General features: G+C 40.8%; 1 protein-coding gene across 1 annotated transcript in view; it reads right to left on the minus strand.

Annotated features, from left to right (window-relative positions):
- The window catches only part of LOC143519754 (beta-1,4-galactosyltransferase 1-like), a 70,812-nt gene that overhangs the window by 48,476 nt on the left and 9,478 nt on the right, over positions 1-12,858 (minus strand). Inside the window, exon 2 of the mRNA XM_077013508.1 lies at positions 8,790-9,005. Coding sequence (XP_076869623.1) covers positions 8,790-9,005 — 216 coding nt within the window. The remainder of the gene's footprint in view (positions 1-8,789; positions 9,006-12,858) is intronic.

Here is a 12,858-nt window from a genome sequence, read left to right on the forward strand (position 1 = left end):
TGTGACAGCAGTGAGATGTGCGGTAGGAATGACAGATGGGTTTAAAGTGGGGGTAGGACTACATCAGGGATCAGCCCTGAGTCCCTTCCTGTTCGCAATTGTCATGGACAGACTGACGGATGAGGTTAGGCAGGAACTATGGACTATAATGTTTGCTGATGACATTGTGATCTGTAGTGAGAGTAGGGAGCAGGTGGAGGTGAGCTTGGAAAGATGGACATATGCTTTGGAGAGCAGGGGAATGAAAGTGAGCAGTAGTAAAACAGAGTACATGTCTGTGAATGAGAGGGTAGACGGTGGACAGGTCCAGTTACAAGGAGTTGATTTAGTGAAGGTTGATGAGTTTACCTACTTAGGGTTGAGGGTACAGAGTAATGGAGGAAGTGAAAGAGATAAAGAAGAGAGTGCAGGCAGGGTGGTGTGGATGGCATAAAGTGTCTGGGGTGATCTGTGATAGAAGGGTGTCGGCTAGAATGAAAGGAAAGATCTATAGGACAGTAGCGAGACCTGCTATGTTGTATGGACTGGAGACAGTGGCACTGACAAAGAGACAGGTGAGGGAGATGGAGGTGTCTGAGATGAAGATGTTGAGATTCTCATTTGGAGTGACAAGGAAGGATAGGATCAGAAATGAGTTTATTAGAGGATCAGCACATGTAGCATGTTTTGAAGATAAAGTTAGAGAAGCGAGATTGAGATGGTTTGGACATGTACAGAGGAGGGAGGAGAGGTATATTGGTAGGAGGGTCTTGAGGATGGAACTTCCAGGCAAGAGGAGGAGAGGTAGACCTAAGAGGAGGTTTATGGATGCAGTGGTAGAGGATATGAGAGTGGCTGGTGTGTCAGTGGAGGACACTCAGGACAGGGCCTGATGGAGGAGTTTGATCCGCTGTGGCGACCCCTAAACGGGAATTGCCGAAAGAAGAAAAGGAAGGTGAGGATGAAAACACTTCCTACAAACATCCTGTTTATTAAGAGATGTTTTTTCAGTTTATTAAAAGTAATTCCAGATCTCTTGTCTGATCTCGTTAAGCTGGAACGTATATTCAATATAAAAAAATATGTAAGAATACGCAATGTGGCAAAACCACAGAGAAGGAAAGGCACGAGATAAATTTAAATAGAATGTCCGATACAGCAATAGGAATACCAGGGGTATACATGCACATATAGATTAGAAAAACGATACAGGTGAAAATAATGAAGCGAAATGGTTGCAAGATATGAGACATAGCAAAGACTGGACAAAACCAGACCAGGCCGCTAGCACCAGAGGAACCACAGCACCTGTCAGGGAGGTGTCTGTCCATACACAAACATCCAGAACGCCTAAATTCTCCACCAGTACTCATCACATCCACCAGCATTTTATTCATTGTTTTAGTTTCATTAACATAGTACAAAAGGCTGCCAGGAACCCAAAGAATTTACCAAGTGTCGCCTGACTTCTGGTTTTGGATTGTAGCCTGTCTGGTTTCCGAGGTTTGACCTTGTCATATATCGCTCCTTAAAATTTCTCTGTAAACTCATTGGTGTGCGACAATGAAACAGCAGCAAAGAAGATCGCATAATTTGTGTCTGCACAAATTAAACATAGTGTGATTATCTTATGTGTTGAAGTGCTGTGGCTTTCAAAGTGCTGCAAGGCAGTCATTTTAGTGTCCGTATTGAAAATATTTTGTCTCTCAAAGACCTCAATTGCCAAAATTTCCCACATCTTACATATCTGTTGGTGGCAGTGTTGATTTCCACTGCATAGACCAGTGGTTCCCAAACTTTTTCTGCCGTGCCCCCCTTTAGTAGATGAGAATATTTTTGCGCCCCCCCCCCTACACACACACCCCCCATATTGACACATATGCACATGTTTTACTTCCAAGCTCCGCACCCCCTGCAATAGCTCCGCGCCCCCCACTTTGGGAACCACTGGCATAGACTGTGTGGACTGACTTGTGCACGCACTATATTTGTAACATTCTTTATTTCCTTTGAATGCCATCAGTTTTTTTACAGACCTTCCAGTTGAACTCATCGGTGTATCTATGGACGATTAGCAGTTTTATGGTGACACAGAGTGGCGAAGTTTGAGAACTGTGCGATGAAATACACAAAACAAGCCGACCGTGTCCTAACGCGAGAGAACTTTAGAAATGTCCTGAGTGTCATAGCGGCCAAAGACTATTGTCCAGAAGTGGTGCAGTGCAGATACAGGTCTTTTGAGTCAAGTCCTTAACACTATATTGCCAAAAGTATTTGCTCACTTTCCCTGACTCACATATGACCTTAAGTTACATCCCATTCCTAATCCATAGGGTTCAATATGACATTGGTCCACCCTGTGCAGCTAGAAGAGCTTCAACTCTTCTGGCAAGGCTGTCCACAAGGTTTAGGAGTGTGTTTATGGGGATTTGGACCATTCTTCCAGAAGCCCATTTGTGAGGTCACACACTGATGTTGGATGAGAAGGTCTGGCTCTCAGTCTCTGCTCTAATTCATCCCAAAGGTGTTCTATCGAGTTGAGGTCAGGACTCTGTGCAGGCCAGTCAAGTTCATCCACACCAGACTCTGCCATCCATGTCTTTATGGACCTTGCTTTGTGCACTGGTGCACAGTCATGTTGGAAGAGGAAAGGGCCAGCTTCAAACTGTTCCCACAATGTTGGGAGCATGGAATTGTCCAAAATGTCTTGGTATGCTGAAGCATTCAGAGTTCCTTTCACTGGAACTAAGGGGCCAAGCCCAGCTCCTGAAAAACAACCCCACACCATAATCCCCCCTCCACCAAACTTTACACTTGGCACAATGCAGTCAGACAAATACCGTTCTCCTGGCAACCACCAAACCCAGACTCGTCCATCAGATTTCCAGATGGAGAAGCGTGATTTGTCACTCCAGAGAACACACCTCTATTGCTTTAGAGTCCAGTGGCAGCGTGCTTTATACCACTGCATCTGACGCTTTGGATTGCACTTGGTGATGTATGGCTTGGATGCAGCTGCTCGACCATGGAAACTCATTTCATGAAGCTCTCTGCACACTGTTGGACTATTGGACTTTATCACACCAATCCAAGACAATACTCTAGCCCTGCGCTTCCACATAACTCATTCTGTACCTTGCACCTACAATTACTCTAGCATCATACTCACTGTGATTACTTGGCACATCTACACAGTATTGTAATACCCATAGCTAGTTGTACACTCATCTTACGTTCTCTGTGCAATCCTATATGACTCTAATATATTTAAAATATCTAAATTTGTAACAATACTCTATTTTTATGGATACAGAGTAAGTTTTTATATGTATATATACTAGTTAAATTGTTTATAATTCATATGTCTTATTGTAAATATTGTCTCTGCAATTTGTGGAACTCGCACACAAGTTTTTCACTCACCGGTGTCCCTGTACTCTGGTGATGTGATAATGAATCTGATTTGATTTGATTTGTTCTTGAGGAAATCTGAAGGCCACATGAAGTTTGATGTCTGCAGTGATTGACGCTGTAGGAAGTTGGCGACTTCTTCACACTATGCACATTAGCATCAGCTGACCCCACTCAGTCAGTTTACCTGGCCTACCCACTTTGTTGCTGAGTTGCTGTCATTCCCAAACACTTACATTTTATTATTATACAGCTGAAAGTTGACTGTGGAATATTTAGGAATGAGGAAATTTCATGACAGGATTTGTTGCACAGGTGGCATCATATCACAGATACACGCTGGAATTCACTGAGCTCCCAAGAGCGACCCATTCATTCACAAATGTTTGTAAAACCATTCTGCATGCTTATAGGTGCTTAATTTTATACACGTGTGGCCATGGAAGTGACACCTGATTCCGATAATTTGGATACGTGAACAAATACTTTTGGCAATATAGTGTATGTTCAGTCAAAGAACACCGTTTCAGCTTGGCCTTGAACCGTGTTGCTTTCAAAATGCGGCGAGGCAGTAATTTTAGTTTACGTCTTGATTTTGTCTCTCACATCATTTACCACACCTTCTGTCTGATCTGTTATCTGTGATTGGCAGGAGCCTTAGCTATATTGTATATACGGCCACTATATGTGCAGATATGTGGAGGGGGAGATGATCTGGCTCTAATTTCCTCCTGAAGTTCTTGCTGATCTCCTAAGGTTGTTGTCCTTGCATTATTCACCTAGAAAAGCCACCTCATTCCCGTAGGTTCTTTCATCTCTGTCGGAAATAAGGCCAACTACTGTGGTGTCGTCTGCAAATGTGACTATTGTGATAGAGGACTGTGGTGCAGTCATGCGTAAACAGAGCTAAGAGCATCAGGCTCTCATACGCAGCCTTGTGGGGTCCCTGTGTTTAGAATGCGGGTGGAGGAGGTGTGATTGCCTGTTATGCAAGTGGAGGTGGTGTGATTGCCCGTTATGTGGGTGAAGGAGGTAGCATTAATTTTTTTTACTGTTATCAGTATTACATCTGTACAGTATTATATCTGTACTCATCACCGTAATCGTGCAGCACATATGATTAGTAGTTTTATGGCGACACCTTGTGGCGCATTTTGAGAACTACGCGATGAACTACATAACGCAGCAGAGTGTCCACAGTTTGTTTAACTACAGATTTTTGGACATCAGAGACCACAACTTCACGGTCTTGAAGTCATAAAGCCCTTCCTGGATAAAGCCAAAGAGGCAGTGGAATACTTCCACAGAAATACAGAAGGGTATTCAAGAGCACATGGCGAGGGCGGGTTGTATCTCAAGCAGGGCGGTATCACGGGGTGGGACGAGAAGGCAGTCACCCCCATGACCAGAGATAAACGCATCAACCCACGTCCTTGGCTGTAGAAGAAATTGTCATGCTGAAAGAGGTGTGCACAGTTCTGAAACCTTTTCAAGAGGTAACAGAGGACATCACAGCAGAAAGGCATGCCAGTTCGTATAATAATAAAGACATGTCAGAGTCACGTCTAGCCACGCCCACCTGTCAATCATGTCTCGTGTCATCGCTTTCCGTTCATTTTGGCCACGCCCCGTGTTATCAGATTCAGCTGTTAGTACTTATTTCTATAGAAAAAATGTTTTATTTCAATAATTACATTCAAAAACTGAAACTTGTATATTATACTAATTAATTACACACAGACTGATATATTTCAAGTGTTTAATTCTTTTAATTTGATTATTATAACTGACAACTAATGAAAACCTCACACACAACAATAAACACTTGAAATATCAGAAATCAGTCTGTGTGTAATGAATGAGTATAATTTACAATTTTCACTTTTTTATGGAATTACTGAAATAAATAAAACGTTTTCATGATATTCCAATTTTATGACCAACACCTGTTTATCGTTGGTGTTCAGGCTTGTGTTGTGAGTTATTGATGGTGATTGTGCAGGTTATTGTGACGCCAATCGTGTAAGTGAACGTTGCGGTTATTGTCCCGAGTGCGTTTGTTAAACTTAATGTTGTGCAGTCCGTCACCTTTTGGAATTCACCGTTTATAGTGGGTGAATATTTTGGTTACTCTGGTGTTCTCATGTTTAGTTTACATTCTATGTCCGTTTACGTGTCTGTTTTGTATAGTTCGTTATCTTAATATTTATATATTTACACCTACAATAATGTTAGATCGGGAAACATCACGTGAGTACTCATAAGTAGCCTACTCATCAGTACTTTAGGAACAGGGCTGGACTGGTAATCTGGCGTACCGGGCATTTGCCCGGTGGCCCGACAGTCCTCAGGGGCCGATGGATTTTTTCTTTCCCTTTTTTCTAAGAGACCGGCCCACAATTTAGAGGGGCGGCCCATTGGCCCCTCTTCAATATAGACAGTGGACTGAACCAATCAGGATATAGGACGAAAGCGGCCCCACCCTTTCTCTGCGTGGTCCGCTGTAACTCCCGCTACGTTCAGTGTTGAGCACGTTGTTAAAGGAGAGGCAGCATGGAGCAACAGAAGCGGCAGAAAGGAGGAGCGGATAAGTTACGCGTGAAGAAATTGAAGAGTCTCAATGTAGATGCTACAAAATGTGTAAAAACCACAGACATGTTCGCTGCTGTAGCCTCTGCGTCCTCTGTAGGTGAAGACAGCAGCAGCAGACAGGGAGAGCAGCACCCAGAGATGCACACTTGTGAAAGAGAAACCGAGGGACAGACTGAGAGGGAAAGTGTAGTATGTAAGCAGGTAGTAACGTTAGGATAACACAGGGACTTTATTACATGAGAATGATGAGCAATGGTGATTGATTAGTATCAGTATTAATTGGTATTTACATACTTCCCAAATCTGGCAGCCACGCGCCCTTATTCTGATAAAATAGCGAATAGTCAAGACTGAGAAGTGTTGGATGAGCAGCAAGTGTCCATTTTAGGCTATCATAGCATTTTAGATATTTAGGTTAAAGGTGTGTTGAAAGGCTTCATAGTAGTTTGAATTTGTAGCCTCTATGCTGTGGTTCAACATGTTTTAAAAAGCACTCAAAAAAGTAAAACTTATTAAAACTTATAAATGATAAATAAAAGGTTTGCAATTTAAGGATGACTACAGTAAGTGTAAAAAGATATAAAATTGGGACACACTGAATAAGAGTAAAACGGTGTCAAATGCTTTAAAGACATGTTTGCGTTGCATTCATAAAGCAGCTGTTTGTAGCCAGATACAAATACATATTATAGCTGTTTAAAGGAGGGAGCACCCTTAACCTGAAGAATTAGAATTGAGCTGTTATATCAGAGAAATTCAGAAAATAGTAAATACATATTAAAGATTTAAATAAAATCATAAAAGTGATTGTGATATAATAATGCTAAGATTGAGTCTAATGACTTTAACCAGTAATAAAAAAAATATTCCATGTCATACCCCACATACATAAATTGCAAGTCAGTTGTGCTCCGCTAATTATGAGGGGCCGGTCTAAACCAAAAATGCCAGGGACGATTTTCTTTGTCCCAGTCCAGCCCTGTTTAAGAACCACATATTTCTAACTCATTATGGCCAAGTCTGAAAGCCAAAAAACAACCAGGTCACCCGTGACCGCGTGGAGCTACCAGTCAGACACACGGTGCACCATTACAGAAAACGCGCTTTGATCAGCCCAGAAGTTGGAAGAGTTTTTTGGACCTTGTGGATTTAAATAAGGAAATAAACAAGCTGCATCTGAGTGGTCGATAATCGGTTCATCTTAAACGGGTTAGATGCCGTGCATGTATGCGTGCGTGCGTGCGTGCCATGCCTACCGCGGTATTATATAAATATGATAGGCTACAGTACAGTACTAACACTACAGGACTAAAACTACATTACTAATACTACAGTACTAACATGTACTAACAGTACAGTGCTAACAGAGTCTGCCACACGTGATTACTGCTGTTTGATTTCCAGCATTTCGGTGTTTCACGCTTTCGTGATTCTTAATAAGGAAATTTGCGATCAGGTTTGTTTAACCGGTCCAGGCTGAACGAGTCAACATCAGTGGTACCAGGAAACATGATGAGCATGAAGAAAAATGAAGGCAGGACATAAATGACCAGACGAACAGCTCAGAGAGCAGGACGTGTTTTTAACGTTTTTTTTATTCCACGTCTGTTTCTGGATCTGTTCCGTGTTGGTTCTGTGACCCTGAACCGTCATAATTATTATGAGATTGGATTTGCCCAGAATAAATCTCTCACTCCTGTGTGTCGCTCCGTTACATTATTTTATCATAATAATTATCAGAAATAAATAATCAGAAATAAATGTTCGGTGTAAGTAACAAAATGCATATCTGAAAATCATAATAGCTATACTGGTCGATAATGGTAAACTCTACTCGGACTAGGTTAGTTTGTCACACATCCGAACTACATATAAATTACTAGAATACATGATGAACGAGTTTCTAGTGTTGTATTTTCAACAAACCATGATGTTCTCATTAACACTTGTGAATATTGTATTGTCAATTAGTGTTTATAACATAAATAAACCATCATTTGCAGACAGCATGTCTTAGTTTAACAGCGCACCAAGTTACAACTTTACATCTCCAAGAAACCAACACTGATACAATTAGTACAATTAGTGATTATATTCGCCCCTTTATTAAACCTGCGAGATCCTGATTTAGTTTCGTATGGAGCGTTAGTTATCACCCAGACCAAGTAGATGTTTGAGTTAAACATTCGTTTCTCTTCCTGCGACTCGGGACGATCTAAGAAAAGCCTCTGTTCGCAGGCGTTTTGTTATGGGTTTCCTTCAATAAGTTGAAATACTGATTAATAAATCGTTAATAATGATGAACTCAGCTTTGACTATCGGCCTAGGCTGCACGATATAGCAATATACATTTCCTTTTATTTTTGTTTTGTGTGTAGAAACTGCAGGTTTTGTTCGAGAATCGGAAAACGTTTATATATTATATATAATGATAATAATAATGATAATAATAATAATATTATATATATATATATATATATATATATATATATATATATATATATATATATATATATATATATATATATATATATATAAAAATAATATCACCCAGGGGAGGAGAGAAAATTTAACAAAAATAAATGTGTATAAAAAAAGAAATTGAACTCCATATATATACTATGGTAAGCCAAATCTAAGTTCTCCTTGTAGTTTTTTTAAATGGAAAAACAATGGATTGTAATCATATGTCCACAAGAGTAATTTTTTAATATATACATAACACGGCTTATTTGAATGAGACTTGATAAAGCACAGCTCATTCATCGTCTGGTTTAAAGCTTTGGCAACAGACATCAGGTACGTACCTAAATGTGGGGACGTCTCGGGACATTTCTCCCGTATCCGAGTCACCTCAGTGACGTTTGCGGAGACCACAGCGACGTCCTCTGCTCCCGGCGGGGTGGTGAAGGCTGCCCGCTGTGATGCCGTGGACACCTGCACGTTCCACAAGTACTCGCCGGCTCCGGAGTGTCTCAGGTAGTAAAACACCATTACAGAGATGTGGAGAGCGCCCATGGCCACTATGAGATTGCAAATTATAACGAGGAGACGAAAATTATGCGATTCCCCCATTGCTTTACTATCCCAGAACACGTAATCTGTACTATTAGGACGGGATTCGTTTTCTGGACATAAAGTTGTTGTAATAAGTCTAAGAGAATGAGAAGTCTCTCCGTAAATGAAATGGGAGTGGCAACTCAAAAAAAATCTTTGACAGGTTACAAGTGCATAACTGGATAGATGCTGAAGTTGATAGAAAATGCAGATGTTGAAAGAAAATGTTAGATAAAAAATATAAATCAAAAAGGACAGAAGTTAGCCTGTGTCTTCCTTCTAATCCAACAGGCAAATCTTCAAATTCCCAAATCATGTCCCTTGTAAAAGTTAACATGAGATTTCATGGATACTTGCGTAAGTAAAGTGCTCCATTTCACAGGTGTGCTCCATTTCACAGGTGTTCATGACCATCTGGGAAGGACAGGTGTGTTCGTCTGACACTAACTGTGAGTGTCATTGTTGCCGTGTGTCTGCGTTGAAGGCAGTGCTCTATATTTATATCAGCATAATGAGTCTCCAGCATTTAATTTTCATCAAACTCAATAGGGCTTGGTGTTAGGTGTCTTGCCCAAGGGCACCTCAGTCATGACCTCGGGATCAAACCCATGACCTTCCAGTCACAAGGTCAGTTACCTAACAATCAGACCATGACCGCCCCGCTGTACAGATGCAGTGATACAGCAGCTCTTACAAAAACCTGGCATTTGTGAATAAATAGGAAACTACATGACGTAGACAACTGGGAGGTTGGACCTAAGTGATCATGTGTTCTTCAGCACTGCGCACACACACACACACACACACACACACATTTACATTTGAGTCAGTAACGTCAATTTTGTCATTTTGTCAGTAACGGGATAATATAATTAATTACTTTTCTTGTCGTTACAACGCCGTTGACGTTACTGGTCATTAAAAGCGGTGCGTTACTATATATTGATATACAGTAATGCGAGCGGACCGCTGCCCAGGCTAGTGAGGAGTCACAGATCTCGATAGGTCACATTTCTCGTCTAACACCTGTTTAACTTAACAAGTCAGTAAGCGATTGGCTAAGGCAGCGTTATGTTAGCCAATCAGAGCCAGTGTTTTTACACGCGCGCCGAATCACACTAGTGACACACGACACAAACGTAGAAGAGGCAGAAATGGAGAGTCAGGAACAAGCCGAAGTAAAATTTACATTTCCAAGGTGGCGATATAAACATTATTTAAGAAAATACTTGAAGTTCCTGAATGTCTACCAGACTGGGTATTTGATTTATTTAAGAATAGAGGTTTTATTGTTAAGTTTACTTCTGTTGTGAACAAACCAGTTGTCTCAGGTTGAGAGAATTTAGTTTAATTTGATAGATATAAATGCACTTTTTATAGTGTAACTGTTTACTTTTGCTTTTTTTTTTTTTTTTTTTTTTTACAAAGATTTGGGATTTTAAAGGATTTTACCCTGCACTGGTCTGTGCTTTCACTGACTGTGAAAACTGCTTTTTCAAAAAAATCCTTATTCATTGGCATATAACTTTTTTTTTACTGTAACGCAAATAGTTACTTTCCCTGGTAACGAGTTACTTTTATTATAGAGTAATTCAGTTACTAACTCAGTTACTTTTTTTGAACAAGTAGTGAGTAACTATAATTACTTTTTTAAAGTAACGTTCCCAACACTGATCGTGTATACGTGTGTGTGTGTATACACGGTATACACATACAAGATTAATTATGTATGTGTGTTTCAGGTTTGAAAAGTGCTGGAATTTTGGCTAAAGTGCTTGAAAATGCTTGGAATTACTTCGGAATTACTAACTACTTCGTTTCACAACAAATAGCTGTCTGACTGAACAGTTCTCTTGTATTACGTTAACCCGGCAAACATGACTTTGTTCATTTGAGTCGAGCACCAGGAGTAGAGGTCTGCACGGGACTGCTTTTTTAATCCCGCTCCCACTTGTTTTAATCCTGCTCCCGCCTAGTGTTGCCACCTGTCCTGGTTTTTCCGGGACAGTCCCGGTTTTCACGTGCCTGTGCCGGTTTTCCCGGGCTGTCCCGGTTTGTCCAAGTTTGTCTTCTATTTAATATTCGGTGCTGGCAAAAAAACTAGGTTAGGGCTGTGATATTTGAATTGAGGTTTGAATTGGTGCCATTTGTAGTAAACAAATGTCTGTACTTTGTATAAAAGTTTGAGAACCCTAGCTCAAAAATTCAGTTACAGGTGCTGAAGCAAAAAGTGTTACAACCATACCCGGTCTCCCCAATATTGTAATAATGCATGTGTTAACGCCATTTCACATCAATCATTGCAAAGGCATTAGATTTATTAACATCTTAATAAATAAATGTTTTGCAATAATGGCGTTTAAGAGTAATCACAGATCTCTTGTCTGATCTCATTAAGCTAGGGCGTATATGCAAAATCAAAAAATATATAAGAATATGCAACGTGGCAAAACCACAGAGAAGGAAATGCATGAGATTTAAATAGAATATCCAACACAGCAATAGGAATACCAGGGGTATACATGCACATGTAGGTTGAAAACACGATACAGGCAAAAACAATGAAGGGAAATGGTTGCAAGATATGAGACGTAGCAAAGACTGGACAAAACCAGACCAGGCCGGTAGCACCAGAGGTATTGCAGCACCTGTCAGGGAGGTGTCTGTCCATACACGCTTTTCGCCACCAGAAACATCCAGAACGCCAACATTCTCCGCCAGTACTTATCACATCCACCAGCATTTTATTCATTGTTTTGGTTTCATTAACGTAGTATGAAAGGCTGCCAGGAACCCAAAGATCTTGCCAAGTGTCGCCTGACTTCTGGCTTTGGATTGTAGCCAGTCTGGTTTCCGATGTTTTGCTGTTGACCTTATAATAAATCGCTCGTTAAAGTTTCTCAGTAAACTCATTGGTGTGACAAAGAAACACACATATAATTTGTATCTGCACAAATTAAACATACTTAGTGTGTCAAAAGGCAGATTATTTTTTGTATTGAAACGCTGTGGCTTTCAAAGTGCTGCAAGGCAGTCATTTTAGTTTCCAATTTAAAATATTTTGTCTCTCAAATTGCCAAAATTTCCCACACCTTACATATCTGTTGGTGGTGTCGTGTGAAATAACCATTCATGTGAGTCCAACTGCAAGTCCGGGCAGATGCCACTGGCAAAGACCACATGACCTAGAAAGATCACCTTTGACTTTGACAGGTCACATTTATCAATGTTTAAGGTAATGTCTTCTGAATTTTCTCAAGCGTGGCATCATGCTCCTCTTGTGTACGACCCCCACACCAGCCCGTCATCCATATGGCAAACTACACCCTCAAGTGCCTCCGTCACCTAGTGTTGCCACTTGTCCCGGTTTTCCTGGGACTGTCCAGGAAGTTACAGACATGTCCACCACAGTGGACTACATGCGCTTAAGCACTCAACATAAAACTGTATAAACTTAATGTAAGTGTTCGATAGAGGCAAGGCTAATGGACTGTGTTAGGCAAGTTCTTAATATGATTTCATCCACCTTCGGAGTGTTGGTCAGAACACTGGAGAATGCACGGGGTGATATGTGATGTTTATGTCTGTATAGTGTTATTAATGATTATTAATTGTGTTAAGTCACCCCGGACCATTTTTATGTACATGTGCATTATCTGAGTCCCCCCTCCATGTATGTGTAACGATGCCGTCTTCATGACCACCCCCTGTGTTTCATGTGCAAAGCAAAGTTATTTGAGGCCTCGAGTTTGATCTGATTGTGCCTGCGAGTGCCAATTTTCCTGCGAGGTGAGAATAAAACCTCTGTTGTTGTAAGAA

The sequence above is a fragment of the Brachyhypopomus gauderio genome, chromosome 1, assembly GCF_052324685.1.
Source record: "Brachyhypopomus gauderio isolate BG-103 chromosome 1, BGAUD_0.2, whole genome shotgun sequence".
Lineage (NCBI taxonomy): Eukaryota > Metazoa > Chordata > Actinopteri > Gymnotiformes > Hypopomidae > Brachyhypopomus > Brachyhypopomus gauderio.